This window comes from Balaenoptera musculus, chromosome 18 (genome assembly GCF_009873245.2).
Source record: "Balaenoptera musculus isolate JJ_BM4_2016_0621 chromosome 18, mBalMus1.pri.v3, whole genome shotgun sequence".
NCBI lineage: Eukaryota > Metazoa > Chordata > Mammalia > Artiodactyla > Balaenopteridae > Balaenoptera > Balaenoptera musculus.
The window spans coordinates 24,168,760-24,187,317 of record NC_045802.1 but is presented as its reverse complement, the minus strand read 5'-3'; the positions used below and the strand labels follow the sequence as shown (position 1 = coordinate 24,187,317).

The following is an 18,558-nucleotide window of genomic DNA, read 5'->3' as shown; positions in this document are numbered from 1 at the left end:
AACAAAAAAGTAATCTTTTCCACCTCTAATCAAATAACGCATTTTTATTGGGTGCCCATTGAAGATTAATTTCTTAGCAATGGGACCTATTAATGTGACATACCACTATCTCTAAAATGCTTAAAGCTTTATAATCCAACTCTCAGAAATTCAGAGAAATAACTGGCTACTACTAACCAGTGTTATAGAAATACAATATCAGGTTTTTTAATAGGAAGACTTTTAAAGAGAAAAAAAAAGTAGAAGACTAAACTAATTCATGACCTACTTTATTATAAAATAGGTAGCAGTAACGGTTCCCCTTTACCCAACAAAATAGCCAGTGTATCAGAGTTTTTATGTTTCCTTATAACCAGAGAAGAACACATAAATTCACATTTGATATTTTAAAACTGTTCTGACTGGGCTATGGAAGCAGAATAATCCAGTCAAAATAATATGAGTACACATCCACAGTTGGCAGCTGCAGCAGAATTGGGAGCTTCCGTTAACACTTTTTAAAGTCTCATTTACAAAATGAAACCACCACAATTTTAAAATACACTTTAGTGATAGTGGGAAGGTTAAACACATAAATGAAGCCAGTCAGTTTCAAAAGAATTTGCTCCTTTAAATCATGAAAGCCTTTACATTAAATTCTCCTCCTGAGACAATCACACTGCAGTAAACTCAAATAACACAACTGCTCCCTAGGAAAATCTAGAATAATGATATCTATGGTAGTTATTAGCACTGGTCCAACATCAACATGATATTCTGGGTACTCTTACTGCCTGACATTAGAAATAAGACAGAGACTATTTCCACTATTAAAAATTACTTACTGGTTCTATTTTAAGATTTTTTCCCTAATATGTTAGTCAACATAAAACAACTTTAATGGTAGTTCTTGTCTGAGCTTTTATATTCAAGTGTGAGTATCTTACCATCTATACTAGTTCAATCATTCTAAAGTAGTCTACAAATGGTAAAGCATCATATCAAAGGATTAATATGCTTTGTTCCATGGGGGGAAAATTAAGTATGACCTAAATAAACATATAGCTTGAGAGCTGATTCCACTTTCTAGTGTCAATTTATGCCACCAGTTCAGAAAAATTGGATATTGTATGTGTACGTGTGTGTGTGCGCGCATAGCAGCTGGCATCCTCACACATACCACACCCCAATAATATAAAGATTAAAAGGTAATATAAATTCCAAAACTGTATTCAATATGACTTTAGTGTTTCCCCAAAACATTGAAAAAACTTTATAGGTAGTGTTTTAACCAAGGATGCTTATTTTATTGCCATTTATACCTCCTGTGTTCAGCCTGGTGGATTCTGGCTCTTTCTTCCTCCTGTTGCTCTCGTTTAAATTCCAGTAATTCACTCTAGGAACAATGAAATTTTAAAATATGGTTTTCAGTTAACATGGTTGTACAGAAGACACCCAAATCAATTAAATATTTGACCTTAGCTGGTACAATATTTCATTTTTGAAACTTTTACTTAAGTACCATTTCCATGTGAAATTATTTTCTTACATAACCAGGTAGCAAAAATAATTGTGCCTTAGTCAAATAATAACTCTGTGAGTGTAAAATCGTGAGATTAAAAAGCCAATGTGCATGTTCAAGATATGAGACCATTCAGTACAACATAACACAGAGGAAAACACAATGTGAGCCAAACTCACCTGTGTCTTACAAAGAAAAACAAAACAAATTAGTTCCTTAACGAATGTTACACAATACTATTTCTTGGTAATTTCTCTAGCTTCTTTTTCCCAACAAATTCATGGCTACTTACAAATACATATTGGACTTGATTCTGTAGAGCAATTCCAAAAACACTTTCCATTTTGGAGAATAATACTCACCTATCATTGACTGGTTACTTCATATACTAGCAGAACTTTCGACTCCCTGGAGAGGATACTTTGCTTCAAATAGGAGATCATGTTACTAAAACTAAATCTCTAGCTTCTGACATTCTAATTATCTTCTTGGAAGAGGCAACAACTTCCACACTCAGTTACTGTGTTTACAGTATTAAACCAAAGAACTAGGTGCCAGAGAATCTCAATACTCAACTGCGTACATCTTGAGGCAGACCAAGTTATAACCTCATGTCAAAGACAGAAAAAGGCAGAGGGAAGTTATCAGGCCCATGTCATAAGTTAGTGCCTAAGTCAAAGAGGTTTTCTGAGAGAGAAAATATTGTCACCTCTTGATAAACACATACCAACACATGTATTTTTTTTAACCCCCAAACTTCCATGATGAAAAGTATAAAATAAATTCAAAGTTCAGATTGACATTTTATTCTTTTAACTATATTCAAAGGCCTTCCAACATTCTATAGCCTCCAGAATAAAAAGACTGGTTTCTTATACTGTGATAATCCAAATATGCTACTCATTAATCCCTAAAGCACATTATTTAATTCTAATTTCCACCTAGCACCAATGACAAGGGTAAAATTGGAGACTTTTCTGAACTGAATAATATTCATTCAGCCACTTCACAAGTACTTACTAAATACCGAGATGCCAAGCCTTGTGCTAGAGACTCATTCTCTACAATGGCATAAAGTCTTTCATTTTAATTTTTGTCGCTATATGAACATAGTTTAAAAGTCTACCAAGCAACAATACTACTTATACTAGGCTTAAATTAAAAGAAGCTCCAGTCCTCCCCCTCACCCACACAATCACGTTCAATTTTTGTGTGTGGTTTCATCTGTCAATTACCTCTTCAAAACATGAATATTCTTCTATTAATTTTTTTAAAAAAATAGTAATTTTTTTGGCTTCCTACCATGGAGAAGATTTATATCTCTATTACTACCTCCATCCCAATTCCAACTTCCATTCCTGGTACACCACCATCCTCATCCCTCATCCTTACAACTTTTTTTTTCTTTAACTTTCAGTGAGGTGGGGGAAGGGTCCTAGGGGTCTTACCATTCCTGAGTTAGATTTCCAAGTCATCCTTTTTTCAACCCTAGCCCTCAGAGATACCAGGTGCCTCCAATTCCACACTTGTATTGGGACTGCTTCAACTTCAGTGTTACCACTTCTTGAAAATGAGTTCTGCCTTTTCCTGCTCTACTTTCTAGCTTGAACTTGTGCTGATATCCTGTTGTTCTTTTGTTCTTTTGTTTTTTTGCTCCAGCCTCCTGGCCTGTTCTTTTGTTCTACATACTGGCTTATTGTGCTTTTTAAAAAAACATTTCGAGTATTGTGTTTTTAGTGGGATTCGGTGAAAGAGGGACTGGAGATAAGCAAATGAAATATTTTGAAAGTGCAGTGTTTAACCAGAAGACCTTAACATTTTTAAACAAAAATTACACCAGAATTCTGTTACTTGATCCTCACAGCAATTCTCAAAGGTAGGCAGGTAAATAAAGTGTTATTTGATGAATGAATGGATGAGCATTATTATGCTTGTTTCATAGATGAGGAAACAAAGGATCAGAGACTCAGTTTAAGTATTTTATCAAATGCTAAGTGGCTCCTAAGTAGCAAAATAAAGACTAGAGCTTAGACTTTTTTTGTTATCTAATCTTCTGTAAAAATGCATCCAAAATAGGCAGTTAAGATTAAGGATGACTTGTCAGTAGTTAATAAACAGCCATATCTAGAACTATAGGGCCCATTTACACTCAAAAGTTCTAGTAGATCCTATCTAACCTAAGTTCAAACGTAAATCCCGGGAGGGCAGGCGTTCCCAAGATGGCAGCCCGCAGGCCGCAGCCTTTGAGAGCACGGTCACCACCTGTGCTCCAAGAGAGGTGCCCGTAGGCGGCCTGCCATCAGAAGCCATGTCTGGGACATCCCCCATGTATGCACTCAAGCCTTTTAAAGATATTGGGAGATGTGAATAGGAGCTTTCTCAGATAGTGTATGAATAACTCATTTAAGGGGCCATCAGGACCTCATGGAGTTTGAGCATGGACCGTTACCTCACAGAGCAGGAAGCCTCCCAAACAGCGACTGCAGACTGCATGCTGAGTACCAGCAGGTAAAATACTTGTACACTGAAAACTACAAAACATGGATGAAAGAACTGAAGAAGAAACAAATAAAAGGAAAGATATCCTGTGTTCGTAGATTGGAAGAATTAATATTAAAATGTCCACACTACCCAAAACAACCTATAGATTCAATGCTATACCCACCAAAATTCCAATGGCATATTTTACAGAAACAGAAAAAACAATCCTAAATTCATCTGTAATCACAGAAGACCCAGGATAGTCAAAGTGATCTTGAGGAAGAAAAACAAAGCTGGAAGCACCACACTTCTTGATTTCAAAATATTTTGCAAAACTACAGTAATTAAATTAGTAATGTACTGGCATAAAGACAGACATATAGACTAATGGAACAGAATACAGAGCCCAGAAATAAACTCATGCATATACTGTTACTAATCTTTGACAGGGGTGCCAAGAACACACAATGGGGAAATGTTGTCTCTTCAACAACTGGTGTTAGGAAAACTGGATATCCACATACAAAAGAATCAGATTGGACCCCTACCTTAAACCATACACAAAAATCAATGCATAATGGATTAAAGACCTAAACATAAAACGTGTAACTGTAAAACTCCTAGAAGAAAGCATAACAGAAAAGCTATTTGACATTGGTCTTGGAAATGATTTCTTGGATGTGACACCAAAGCACAGGCAACAAAAGCTAAAATAAACAAGTAGGATTAAATCAAACTAAAAAGTTTCCATACAGCAAAGGAAACAATCAACAGAATGGAAAGCCAAGCTACAGAATGGGAGAAAATATTTGTAAACCATGTTTGATAAGGGGTTAATTTTCAAAATAAACAAGGAACTCCTACAAATCAATAGCCAAAAATAAATAACCCAGTTTTTTAAATGGGCAAAGGACTTAAATGGACATTTATCCAACGAAGACATGCAAATGGCCAACAGGTATATGAAAAGATGCTCAATATCATTAATTATCAGGGAAATACAAATCAAAACTACAATGAGATATCACCTCACATCTGTTAGGATAGCAAATAAAGGGTAAGTGTTGACAGTGTTGTGGAGAAACAGGAACCCTTGTTCATTGTTGTTTGGGGAATGGCAAACGGTATGGAGGTTCCTTTAAAAATCAAAAATAGAACTACCGTATTATCCAGCAATCCCACTTCTGGGTATGTATCCAAAAGAACTGAATTCAGGATATCAAAGAGATATCTCCAGTCGCATGTTCTTTGTAGCACTATTCATAGTAGCCAAGATACAGAAAAAACCTGAGTGTTCATCAGTAGATGAATTAATTTTTAAAAGTTAGTATGTACATAGGATGGAATATTATTCAGGCTTTAAAAGAAGGAAACCCTGCAATGTGCAACAATGTGGATGAACCTTGAGGACATTTGCTAAGAGAAATAGTGGTTGTCATGAGCTAGGGGGTGGGGGATATGGGGAGTTGTTATTCAGTGGGTATAAAGTTTCAGTTATGCTATATTAATAAGATATAGAGATTTGCTGTACAACATTAATAAGTTATAGAGATCTGCTGTGTGGCTACAGTTAACAATATAGTATTGTGCACTTCAAAATTTAAGAGGATAGATCTCATGTTAAATGTTGTTATCACAAAAACAAAGGGACACAAGGAAACTCTGGGAGGTGTTGAATATGTCTTTTACCTTAATTGTGGTGATGATATCATGGGAGTATGCATATGTACAAACTCTTCAAATTATATACATTTAATATGTATAGTTCTTTGTAATCAACTATACTTCAATAAAGCTGTTTTTAAAACAGCTTTAAATCCCTCTTGTCAAAGGATGCTAATTCTTCCCACATGTATTAACCCATTTCTCCAAGGAGCAACTTCTAATATCCAACCCATTCTAAGTTGATAATATGAACCCTGAACAAACTAAACTCATCAGTTCTAGATACGAGACAAAAGATTTTGTTACCACTGCAACAAAAAGAATAAAATACCTAGGAATAAACCTACCTAAGGAGACAAAAGACCTGTATGCAGAAAACTATATGACACTGATGAAAGAAATTAAAGATGATACAAATAGATGGAGAGATATACCATGTTCTTGGATTGGAAGAATCAACATTGTGAAAATGACTATACTACCCAAAGTAATCTACAGATTCAATGCAATCCCTATCAAACTACCACTGGCATTTTTCACAGAACTAGAACAAAAAATTGCACAATTTGTGTAGAAACACAAAAGACCCCGAATAGCCAAAGCAATCTTGAGAAAGAAAAACGGAGCTGGAGGAATCAGGCTCCCAGACTTCAGTCCATACTACAAAGCTACAGTAATCAAGACAGTATGGTACTGGCACAAAAACAGAAATATAGATCAATGGAACAGGATAGAAAGCCCAGAGATAAACTCACGCACATATGGTCACCTTATCTTTGATAAAGGAGGCAAGAATATACAATGGAGAAAAGACAGCCTCTTCAGTAAGTGGTGCTGGGAAAACTGGACGGCTACATGTAAAAGAATGATTTTAGAACACTGTCTAACACCATACACAAAAATAAACTCAAAATGGATTAAAGACCTAAATGTAAGGCCAGACACTATCAAACTCTTAGAGGAAAACACAGGCAGAACACTCTATGACATAAATCACAGGAAGATCCTTTTTGACCCACCTCCTAGAGAAATGGAAATAAAAACAAAAATTAAAAAATGGGACCTAATGAAACTTCAAAGCTTTTGCACAGCAAAGGAAACCATAAAAAAGACAAAAAGACAATCCTCAGAATGGGAGAAAATATTTGCAAACGAAGCAACTGACAAAGGATTAATCTCCAAAATACACAAGCAGCTCATGCAGCTCAATATCAAAAAAACAAACAACCGAATCCAAAAACGGGCAGAAGACCTAAATAGACATTTCTCCGAAGAAGATATACAGATTGCCAACAAACACATGAAAGAACGCTCAACATCATTAATCATTAGATAAATGCAAATCAAAACTACAATGAGATATCATCTCACACTGGTCAGAATGGCCATCATCAAAAAATCTACAAACAATAAATGCTGGAGAGGGTGTGGAGAAAAGGGAACCCTGTTGCACTGTTGGTGGGAATGTAAATTGATACAGCCACTATGGAGAACAGTATGGAGGTTCCTTAAAAAACTAAAAATAGAACTACCATACGACCCAGCAATCCCACTACTGGGTACTTACCCTGAGAAAACCATAATTCAAAAAGAGTCATGTACCGCAGTGTTCATTACAACTCTATTTACAATAGCCAGGACATGGAAGCAACCTAAGTGTCCATCGACAGATGAATGGATAAAGAAGATGTGGCACATATATACAATGGAATACTACTCAGCCACAAAAAGAAATGAAATTGAGTTATTTGTAGTGAGGGGGATGGACCTAGAGTCTGTCATACAGAGTGAAGTAAGTCAGAAAGAGAGAAACAAATACCGTATGCTAACACATATATATGGAATATTAAAAAAAAAAAAAAAAAAAATGGACAAGAGGAACCTAGGGGCAAGACAGGAATAAAGACACAGACCTACTAGAGAATGGACTTGAGGACACGGGGAGGGGGAAGGGTAAGCTGTGACAAAGTGAGAGAGTAGTAGTGTATATATGGACATATATAGACTACCAAAATGTAAAATAGATAGCTAGTGGGAAGCAGTCGCATAGCACAGGGAGATCAGCTCGGTGCTTTGTGACCAGCTAGACGGGTGGGATAGGGAGGGTGGGAGGGAGGGAGACACAAGAGGGAAGAGGTATGAGGATATATGTATATGTATATGTATAACTGATTCACTTTGTTATAAAGCAGAAACTAACACACCATTGTAAAGCAATTATACTCCAATAAAAATGTTAAAAAAAACCCTATAAAACACATATATTTTATATATGCATATTACTACATATTTCTTTAAACTAATTTTTAAGATAGTTTTTTTCAGCCTTGGCAAAAATGATCCTAAAATTTATCTGGAAAAATTAAATTTGCAATCATAGCAATAAAAAAATCCTAAAAAAAAGAAAAGAAATGAGGGAAAACCAGCTTCCCCAAATATTAAAATATATCATGAAACTACAGTAACTAAAACAATTTGATTGAGTCCAGGAAAAGACTTACTACATGGAAACACAGTTTACCATAAGTTATTGTGCTAAACCCTTGCAGGAGAGATAGTTCAATGAATGATGATGGACTAGCCAACTACTGTGAGAAAAATTAGGACAAGATCCTTTATTTTTATATCAAGATAAATTTTTTAGAGCCCTAGGATTTGAATCTAAAAGATGGAACCATAGAAGTTTCCAAAGGAGGCATGGGTAAGTTTATTGATAAACTTGGAATGAGGAAGGTCCAGAAATCATAAAGGAAAAGGATTAATAAAGTTGGCTGCATGAAAATTCAAAGCTTCAATTGGGGAAAAAAAAAACTTAAAAAAAAGTTTATGACATACATAGGCTAATTCAATTATTCTTTTATTCAGTCATTCAACAATATCTGAGTGCTTATTATGAGGCAGGCTTGGATCTACATGACGGGGAAACGATAATGAACAAGATAGATGAGATCCTTGCTCCTTAAGAGTTTATATTCTAGAAAAAAGGAAGCCCATGAATAAGTGAGAAAAATATCCGCCCGTAATCCTATGCAGAGGATTAAACACACTGTTGTGAGGCTCAGTGGCTCAGTTCCTATTTTAGATGGAGTCTCAGGGAAGGCCTGAGTAGGTCAGGATTATTATTCTATAAGCAGCAAACCATATTTACTAGGGAGAGGCTGGTTTTCCTTTGGTGCCACAAAGGATTATTTCAACTAATTAATTTGTTCTGCTGAACTGACAGCCACTACAGATGCATCTGCATGCTTTATAAGTATATTCCTGGTTCATTGATGCGGTTCTCACACGTAAGTGCAATACCTCGTTGGATAGATACAAAATAAGTCATTCCTGTTCCAAGGACTGAGCTTTGGACATTGAGAAAATCAAAACACTCTAAGCCAGAGGGACATGACGCACAGCATCTGAGACACTGTCAAATCTTATCTCACTCAACACAAATTTGTGAAGCACCAACCGTTTTCCAGACACCTGGATTCAGGCTGAAGGTACAGATGCAAGGAAGACCCAGCTCCAACCTGAAGGAAATCACAGTATAATGAGAGAGACAGACCCAGAAACAACTGTGATACAAAACAAAAAGAAATGCATTACTGAATACAAGTTCAAGCAACATGACACGGGAACACGAAGGAAGGGATGCAAATGAGAGACAAGGAATAAATATTCCTGAATGTTTGACATTTTAAGTGCATCCATGAAGGCTCCCAGGGGAAAGAGTGTGTGTCTTCTCACTGCTCTGCTCATCTCCCTGCATTCAGACAGAGCTCCATACAGAGAAGGTACTTAAGTACTAGGAAAAACAAAATATCATCTTGGAGATGCCAAGAGCAGAACCTCCTGTAAACACTGGCCAAGTGGTGTTTGGTAAATGAGGACAACACTGCAAACGGTGCCACTTTCTGTGCCCACCCTGCCAGGATTGCTCTCACTGGAGGAAGGGCTGCCAGGGATCAGTGCTGGGGGCCCAAGCTAACAGCAAGAAGGAAAAGGGTCACCATCTCCTGCTAGAGGTTATAGAAATCACTTCTCTGTGTTGCAATTTACCAAAGGCTCAACTATACAACAAACAGGTGTGCTCAAGGCTGGATGCTTGAGAAAGCTGATGAGTTTAAAGGCATGTTCCAAAGCAAGGCTGTAGTAACTGGAGACTAGGATAGGGTCATTTTAAAATCATGTTTGAATTCCAGTGGGGCATGTTCTGGCATGGTTCAGCTTGACTGCTTTATGTAAACATTAAAGTGCCATCACACGGGCAGGACATACTTCTCCCAGGAGAGAGTGTTCTCTCAACTCAACAAGAGGAAAAGGATAATAGAAGCAGGAGAGTTAATGCCATGAAGTTCAAGAACCCCTACTTTGAATGATTTTTAAAACAGGACAAGAGTTTGGGGCCGGGGACAGCTTAGAGGAGTCTTGGTTCTGTGGCTCCCCACAGCAGTAACTTTGCTCAGAAGGACAAAGATGTCCTTGGCTATGAGAAAAAGTGGAAATGACCTCAAAATATTGAGAGGAGACCAACCAAATCCAAGGAAGTAAATACTCATGGGTAAAGTAGGAGAGTGAAAAAATAGCATTAATAATGTGTACTCCTTTCTTACTAGTTATTGTTAATTCTATCATTTTAATATAAAGAAACTTTCAGCTTTCTGAAAAGTCTACTATTGTAGACTTTCAGCTACAATAGTCATTGAATCACACAGCTCTCTATCTCCCACCCATAAATACTTCCTATTAAATTTCTTCTAACTTAAAAAATTTTTTAAGAAATTAAATTTCTTTCTAACTTAAAAAATTTTTTTTCTTATAAAATTTACTTATACATTGTCGAAAATGTAGAAAGTACAAAAACTATGAAGGAAAACATAATAATCACTCATAAAAACCCTCCACCCAGAGATAAGCTCCTTTAACATGTCAGTATATTGCCTTCATTTCTTAATTTACATACATACAGAAATTATAACTGCTTATCACCACCTCGAGTCACATTTACAGGCTTCCACATGCCAGGCGTTAGGATAAACTCTCCACGTGCTCTCTCTCACGTAATCTTAGAAACAATGTCATGAGGTAAATAACATCACTATTATCCATAACAGATGAGGTTTAGAGAGACGAAGTAATCCACACACAAAGTACCATAAGAAGAAGAGGTGGGCTTCAAAACTCACCCAGACTCTATTTTATAATCTTCCCTTTTTTCAGTTTCATGTAGGTGAGCATATTCCTACGTCATTAAAACACAGTAGTGACTGATGCACTGTATTCCAAACTTCAAAATCTTCAAATCCTCTACTGCTGAACAAATTGTTTCAAATTTTCCATTAAGATGATTTTAAAAATAAACATTCTTATATAAACAACTTGTGTGCATCTCTGATTATTTCCTCAGACTAGATGTATACCTTTTAGATCTAATACTTTTTTTTTTTCAAATAAATGTTTTTGTTTGTTTGTTTGTTTTTATAAATTTATTTATTTATTTTTGGCTGTGTTGGGTCTTCGTTTCTGTGCGAGGGCTTTCTCTAGTTGTGGCAAGCGGGGGCCACTCTTCATCGCGGTGCGCGGGCCTCTCACTATCGCGGCCTCTCTTGTTGCGGAACACAGGCTCCAAACGCGCAGGCTCAGCAGCTGTGGCTCGCGGGCCCAGTTGCTCCGCGGCATGTGGGATCTTCCCAGACCAGAGCTCGAACCCGTGTCCCCTGCATTGGCAGGCAGATTCTCAACCACTGCGCCACCAGGGAAGCCCCTAGATCTAATACTTTTATATTTAGGAAACTCTTTAGAATTTCGTATCATCAGATAGCCCTTCAGTTCCCCTTTTACCAGCAGCAGTACAAGGGAGTCTGTAATGTTTTTTAATAGCTAATAGTGTAAGCCCTCCTTGCCCCAGCAAACACACAAATTATTATCTGTATTTTTATAAAACTTCTTGTTTAATCTTGTGCTTATTCTCCCAGTTGAAGTGTAGATATAGTTTTTCAAACTACATCAAATTCCATTGAGATATTTATTGGAATTCCATTTAACTCTCTAATTAATTTGGATAGAACTGTAGTTATTACAGTATTGATTTTACCACTCAGGGGCATCAGCCATCTCTACTTTATTCAAATTGACTTTAATGGATCACAGGAAAGTTCTCACGTTTTCTGCGGGGTTTTTTAGGTTTGGGGCATTTGGGTGGGGTTTTTTTTTTTTATGGATTGAGCAATTTTTTACATAGTTGCTTTTTAAATCTTATTTTATTTTATTTTATTTTATTTATTTATTTTACTTTTGGCTGCATTGGGTCTTCGTTGCTGTGCGCGGGCTTTCTCTAGCTGCAGCGAGTTGGGGCTACTCTTCGTTGCGGTGCACAGGCTTCTCATTGCAGTGGCTTCCCTCGTTGCGAAGCACGGGTTCTAAGCATGCGGGCTTCAGCAGATGTGGTGCACGGGCTCAGTAGATGTGGCGTGCGGGCTCTAGAGCACAGGCTCAGTAGTTGTGGCGCATGGGCTTAGTTGCTCCATGGCATGTAGGATCTTCCCGAACCAGGGCTCGAACCCGTGTCCCCTGCATTGGCAGGTGGATTTTTAACCTCTGTGCCACCAGGGAAGTCCCCATAGTTGCTTTTTGATGAGATCTTTTTATCCCCTATTTTCTAATTAATTTTTTGCTAATATTTGAGGAAGTTGTTGATTCTTATATAAATGTTTTATAACCAACTCTAACTCCATTTGTTCTAAGCATTTTTCAGTTGATTCTCGGGTTGTACGGGCAGATTGCTGTCATCTATAAATTACTTATTTCCAATAATTAGACAAACTCCTTTTTTTATTTTTGTCTTATCAAGTTGACTAAAACAAGTCCCAAACCTTGTTCCATGCAAAACTGAAGGTTTTTTCCCCTTCACTAAAAAGAGTTTTTCATCAAATAACATTGAGAAGCGCTAGGTTAGAATTTGCAGAACAACACTGGTTAGTGGTAGGGTTTGCAAATACCCTTATGTTGTTCACTATTCTAATATTTTCCCACTGACATTAATGTTGGTTATTGCTTTGGAAGACTATATGTATATTAAGAGAAAAAATTTTATTTCTAGCTCACTACGTTTTCTTTAATTGATAGATTTTAACTTATCAATGCCCATTTTTTACAACTACAGAGGTAGTCAAATTCTTTTTCTCTCATGACATATCATATTTGCAGTGATATGATATTAAAAGTTATAATATATAGCTAGTCATCTTTGCATTCCAAGAAAAAAACCTTACTATGTCTTGGTAAATTATTTAAGAGAAAAAAGAATCCCATTAGTTAGAATTTTCTTTCAGATGTTAATCTCTATAAATCTGTGTGTGTGTGTGTGTGTCTGCTCCCTTTAAAAGGTTGTGACATCATGGGGATGATAGTTAAATAATATTAATTCTAATTGTAAATTATTTCATCTTTTTCCTTTCTCTGAAACAATTCGTAGAACATAGGAAAAAATGTTCTATTCGTAGAACATAGAACTTGCCTGGAAAATTATCCAAGTTTAGCTTGTTAAGGAGAAGTAATTCTCAAAAAATTTTAGAAATCACTCACTTTTTAATTTTTTTTATTTTAATTCTTTGAATCATTTTAGAATTTTACATTTTCTCATAAAAACATTCACTTAATCCACATATTCAATTCATTAGTATAGTATTATCTATAGTAATATAAACTTAATCTTTTCTAAAACTGTGGTTCTAGCCCCTCATTTCTACTGTTGTGTAGAAACAGTAGAAATGCAGTTGTGCATTTTTACTAATCTCTTCTTCATTAGACTTACCAGAGATCTGTTCATTTTGTTGACCTTATCAAAGAACAAGCTGTTGGATTTTTATAACAGCTGTTTCTTGAAGTTTTGTTATTAATTTCTGTTCTTAATTACTTCCTTCAGTATAGTTTATTGTTCTTGTTCTAAATTCTTAGGCTGGATACTTAATTCATTTCTGTTTTGAGTACTGATTGGATTTAAAGTTATGATTTTTCTTTCTCTGAGTAGAGCATCTCAGGGTACAGCTTTGAATGCATTCCCCATAAAGTTCTCTCTCCATGATTTCTAATGTATTCTATGATAATTTTCTGTCATTGAATAATTTAAGTATGTTCTCATTTTTTGGTTTGTTTTTACTTTCCAAATGACTATATAAAATCAATAATCATGCAAAATCAGAAGTGCACTCAGCCTATCAGAAAAAAAATTTTGAATTCCTAGAAGGTAGAAAGGAGACAAAATAAATTATATGGAGAAACAAGCATGCAGGATAAACCGGGGCTGAGTTAGCTGTGTTTCTGAAGGAGCTCTGGGAGGCAGTCATGAAGATGACCAATTGGAGAACTACACTGAGATGAGCTTGGCAGCGGGCTCTTCCCCTCCCACGCTTGCGTACATAGCAGCAAGCACTGACACAGCCCCTTGGGTAACAGTGAATGGAGGAAGGGTGTCTGAGCTCAGAGAAACAGGACAATGTCCCAATACCTGCTGACTTTAGGAGAACAAGAGGCTGCCACATGCAGAAGACAGGCTCCTGTATATCTCACTTGGCCGTGTGCCCAAAGAAACATGAGGAGATAACCAAGAATCACCAAACATTCGAGAAAGAAAACTACACAAGATAAAACTTACAATGGAAAGGGAAAAAAGTACTGCTAAAATAGTAAATAGAAAATTTTAATGGTTGTATAATTAGCATCAATGAAGAGATCAGAAAGACTACTGCACTTATAAAGCAGAACGTGGCTATGAAAAAGTAAGTCAGCGACCTTGGTAAACAAATTTGATGCATGTGCCAAATAAGCAGAATGGACACTTATGAAGTAACATAGTGAGCAGGATGATCTAGCTTAAGGTTTCTTCCAGAATGCAACGGAAAAGGCCAAAGAGACAGGAAGTATAAGAAAAATGATTAAGAGAGAGAACAGATCTAGAATTTCTGAAAGCCACTTGATACATAACCCAGAAATGGAGAGAAGAGACAATACAGGGGAAGAAATGTGAAAGGAAAATAGAGATTTCCCTGAACTGGAGTGAGACTTATATTTTCAGCTTAAATAGGCCAACCAAATGTCATACAAAATTTAAAACAAAAACACTGTGAAATTTCTTATGATGGGGAGGAAAGGAGAGGAGAGAAAAGAGGAAAAATAAATAAATGCAACAGAAAATTCAGAGTCAAGAAAATAAAAAACAGAAAGCAAGAAAGAAAATGTAGTTAAAAAGTAAATTATGTAGGAGGAGCAGAGTTAAGATGGCGTACTAGGAGGACGCAGTGTTCGAATCTCCTCACAACTAGGGCACCTACCAGGCACCGGTGGGGTACCATAGACATCTAAGGGGACAGAAGGAACCCCCAGCAACCGGATAGGACGTGGGGCATGGAGGGAATGAAGGGGGAGGAGAAGTGGAGGTGGGACGGGACTGGTGCCCCTGAGGGGCGGCTGGTGGAGGGAAAGGCATCCCACGCCCAAAGGGGTAAATTGGGAACCATTGGGAGGGCAGAGGATCAAAAGGGAGCGTGGCCAGGTTTCCACTGCCCAATTGGGCCCCCAGGAACATGCTGAGATCCTGGGCCTGATCCTCTGCCCACCTATGCCTCCTCCAGCCACACGGGTCCTGAGGGAGTGGGAGGGAGGGAAGGGGGAGAAAAAGTAAAGTCCAGACCTCCAGGACCGGCACCCCTGAGGGGTGGCTGGGGGAGGGGAGGAGTTACTGCACCCAGCGGGACCCACCCACAGTTAGGGGTCCAGTGGTGACGGGGTAGACCCTGGGGGACATGGTAGGGAAGGGACACGAAGGAATGAAAGGGAACGGGGGCAGTGCTCTCCCTGTCCATTAGTCACCAGGAAGCCTGTTGGGCTCCCAGGCCTAATCCTCTGCCCTCAGAGCCTCCCTCCTGCCATGCAGAGCCCAAGCCCCGCCCCACACACCCCCCAGGGCCCCACCTCTATGCTCTGAGACCCCCTCCAATGCGCTGGGGCTAAACCCCACCCACACAACCTCACTCAGTGCCCTACCTCCAAACTCTGGAACTCCACACTCCAGAAGCCCTCCTTTCGACATCTGGCCTTTCCCCTTACGTGCAGGTCCTAAGCAGAGGCCCTGCCCCATGCTTCAATGTCACCCCGACTAGGCCCTGCCCCCCGCTAAAATGTCACCCCCCCACCCACCTAGGTCCCACCCCACCCAAAACCCCACCCCTGCCTAAGTTCCATCCCCCACCTAAACTCCACCCCCATAGCCAAGGCTTCTTTTTTTTTTTTTTTTTCCTCTTTTAGATTGGGGTTCTGTTTTACCTTGTTGATTCATTGTTGCTGATTCGTTTATATTTTTATTTTTCCTAATAAATCTTTTATTTGTCTAATTTTATTTAATTCTTTATACTTTGTTATTGTACTCTCCTTTTGGCATGTTTTCCCTCCCCCGTTTTTTTTTTTCTTTTTCTTTTTTCTGTTGTGGTTTTATTTTACCTTGTTGCAATTGTTTCAGTTATAGTTTTATTTTTCCTAATATATTTTTTATCTTTCTAATTTTATTTTGTATTTTCATTCTTTGATATTGTACTGCTCCTTTTTTTCTTTCTTTCTAACTTTTTTTTTTTTTTTTTTTTACCACACCGTGAGGCTTGCAGGATCTTGGTTCCCAGGCCGGAGGTTGGGCCCAAGCTCCTGTGGTGGGAGATCCAAGTCCAAATTGCTGGACTAACAGAGAACCTCAGAAACCAGGGAATATCAATCAGAGTGAGGCCTCCCGGAGGTCCTCATCTCAGCACCAAGACCCAGCTCTATCCAACTGCCTGCAAACTCCAGTGCGGGACGTCTCAGGCCAAACAACCAGTAATACAGGAATACAGCATCACCCATCAAAAAAAAAAAAAAAATGAAATGACAAAAAGATACATTACAGAAGAAGCAGCAGCGTAAAAACCTACAAGACCAAATAAATGAAGACAAATAGGCAACCTACCTGAAAAAGAATTCAGAGTAATGATAGTAAAGATGATCCAAATCTCGGAAACATAATGGAGAAAATACAAGAAACATCTAAAGAGGATCTAGAAGAACTAAAGAGCAAACAAACAGCGATGAACAACACAATAACTGAAATTAAAAATACTCTAGAAGGAATCAATAACAGAATAACTGAGGCAGAAGAATGGATAAGTGACCTGGAAGATAAAAGGGTGGAAATAACTTCCAGGGAGCAGAATAAAAAAAAAAGAAAAAAGAATGAAAAGAATTGAGGACAGTCTCAGAGACCTCTGGGACAACATTAAACACACCAACATTCGAATTATAAGGGTCCCAGAAGAAGAAGACAAAAGAAAGGGTCTGAGAAAATATTTGAACAGTTATAGTCGAAAACTTCCCTAACATGGAAAAGGAAATAGTCAGTGAAGTCCAGGAAGCACAGAGAGTCCCATAAGGATAAACCAAAAAGAGACACACACTGAGACACATATTAATCAAACTATCAAAAATTAAATAAAAAGAAAAAATGTTAAAAGCAGCAAAGGAAAAGCAACAAATAACATACACGGGAATCCCCATAACGTTAACAGCTGATTGTTCAGCAGAAACTCTGCAAGCCAGAAGGGAGTGGCAGGACATATTTAAAGTGATGAAAGGGAACAACCAACAACGAAGATTACCCTACCCAGCAAGAATCTCATTCAGATTCTACAGAGATATTAAAACCCTTACAGACAAGCAAGAGCTAAGAGAATTCAGCACAACCAAACCAGCTTTACAACAAATGCTAAAGGAACTTCTCTAGAGAGGAAATACAAGAGAAGGAAAAGACCTACAAAAACAAACCCAAAGCAATTAAGAAAATGGTAATAGGAACATACATATGGATAATTACCTTAAATGTAAATGGATTAAAAGCTCCAACCAAAAGACACAGACTGGCTGAATGGATACATAAACAAGACCCATACATATGCTGTCTACCCACTTCAGACCTAGGGACCCATACAGACTGAAAGTGAGGGGATGGAAAAAGATGTTCCATGCAAAAGGAAATCAAAAGAAATCTGGAGTAGGAATTCTCATATCGGACAAAATAGACTTTAAAATAAAGACTACTATAAGAGACAAACAGGGACACTACATAATGATCAAGGGATCAAACCAAGAAGAAGATAGAACAATTGTAAATATTTATGCACCCAACACAGGAGCACCTCAATACATAAGGCAGATGCTAACAGCCATAGAAGGGGAAATCAATAGTAACACAATCGTAGGAGGGGACTTTAACACCCAACTTTAACCAATGGACAGATCATCCAAAATGAAAATAAATAAGGAAACACAAACTTTAAATGACACATTAAACGAGATGGACTTAATTGATATTTATAGGACACACCATCCAAAAACAACAGAATACACTTTCCTCTCAAGTGCTCATGGAACATTCTCCAGGATAGACCATATCTTGGGTCACAAATCAAGCCTTGTTAAATTTAAGAAAATTGAAATCGTATCAAGTATCTTTTCTGACCACAACTCTATGAGACTAGATATCAATTACAGGAAAAAAACTGTAAAAAGTACAAACACATGGAGGCTAAGCAATACGCTACTAAATAACCTAGAGATCACTGAAGAAATCAAACAAGAAATAAAAAATACCTATAAACAAATGACAGTGAAAACACGACGACCCAAAACCTATGGGACGCAGCAAAAGCAGTTCTAAGAGGTAAGTTTATAGCAATACAATCCTACCGCAAGAAACAAGAAACATCTCAAACAACCTAATGCGATTAGAGAAAGAACAAAAAAAAAAAAAACCCAAAGTTAGCAGAAGGAAAGAAATCATGAAGATCAGATCTGAAATAAATGAAAAAGTAATGAAGGAAACAATAGCAAAGATCAATAAAACTAAA

The 18,558-nt window shown here is 37.6% G+C and overlaps 1 protein-coding gene across 5 annotated transcripts in view; it reads right to left on the bottom strand.

Annotated features, from left to right (window-relative positions):
* The window catches only part of EPSTI1 (epithelial stromal interaction 1), a 104,174-nt gene that overhangs the window by 11,722 nt on the left and 73,894 nt on the right, over positions 1 to 18,558 (bottom strand). For all 5 annotated transcript variants that reach the window (XM_036831093.1, XM_036831095.1, XM_036831097.1 and 2 more), the window contains one exon: positions 1,302 to 1,375. In XM_036831093.1, the coding sequence (XP_036686988.1) occupies positions 1,302 to 1,375 (74 nt within the window). The remainder of the gene's footprint in view (positions 1 to 1,301; positions 1,376 to 18,558) is intronic.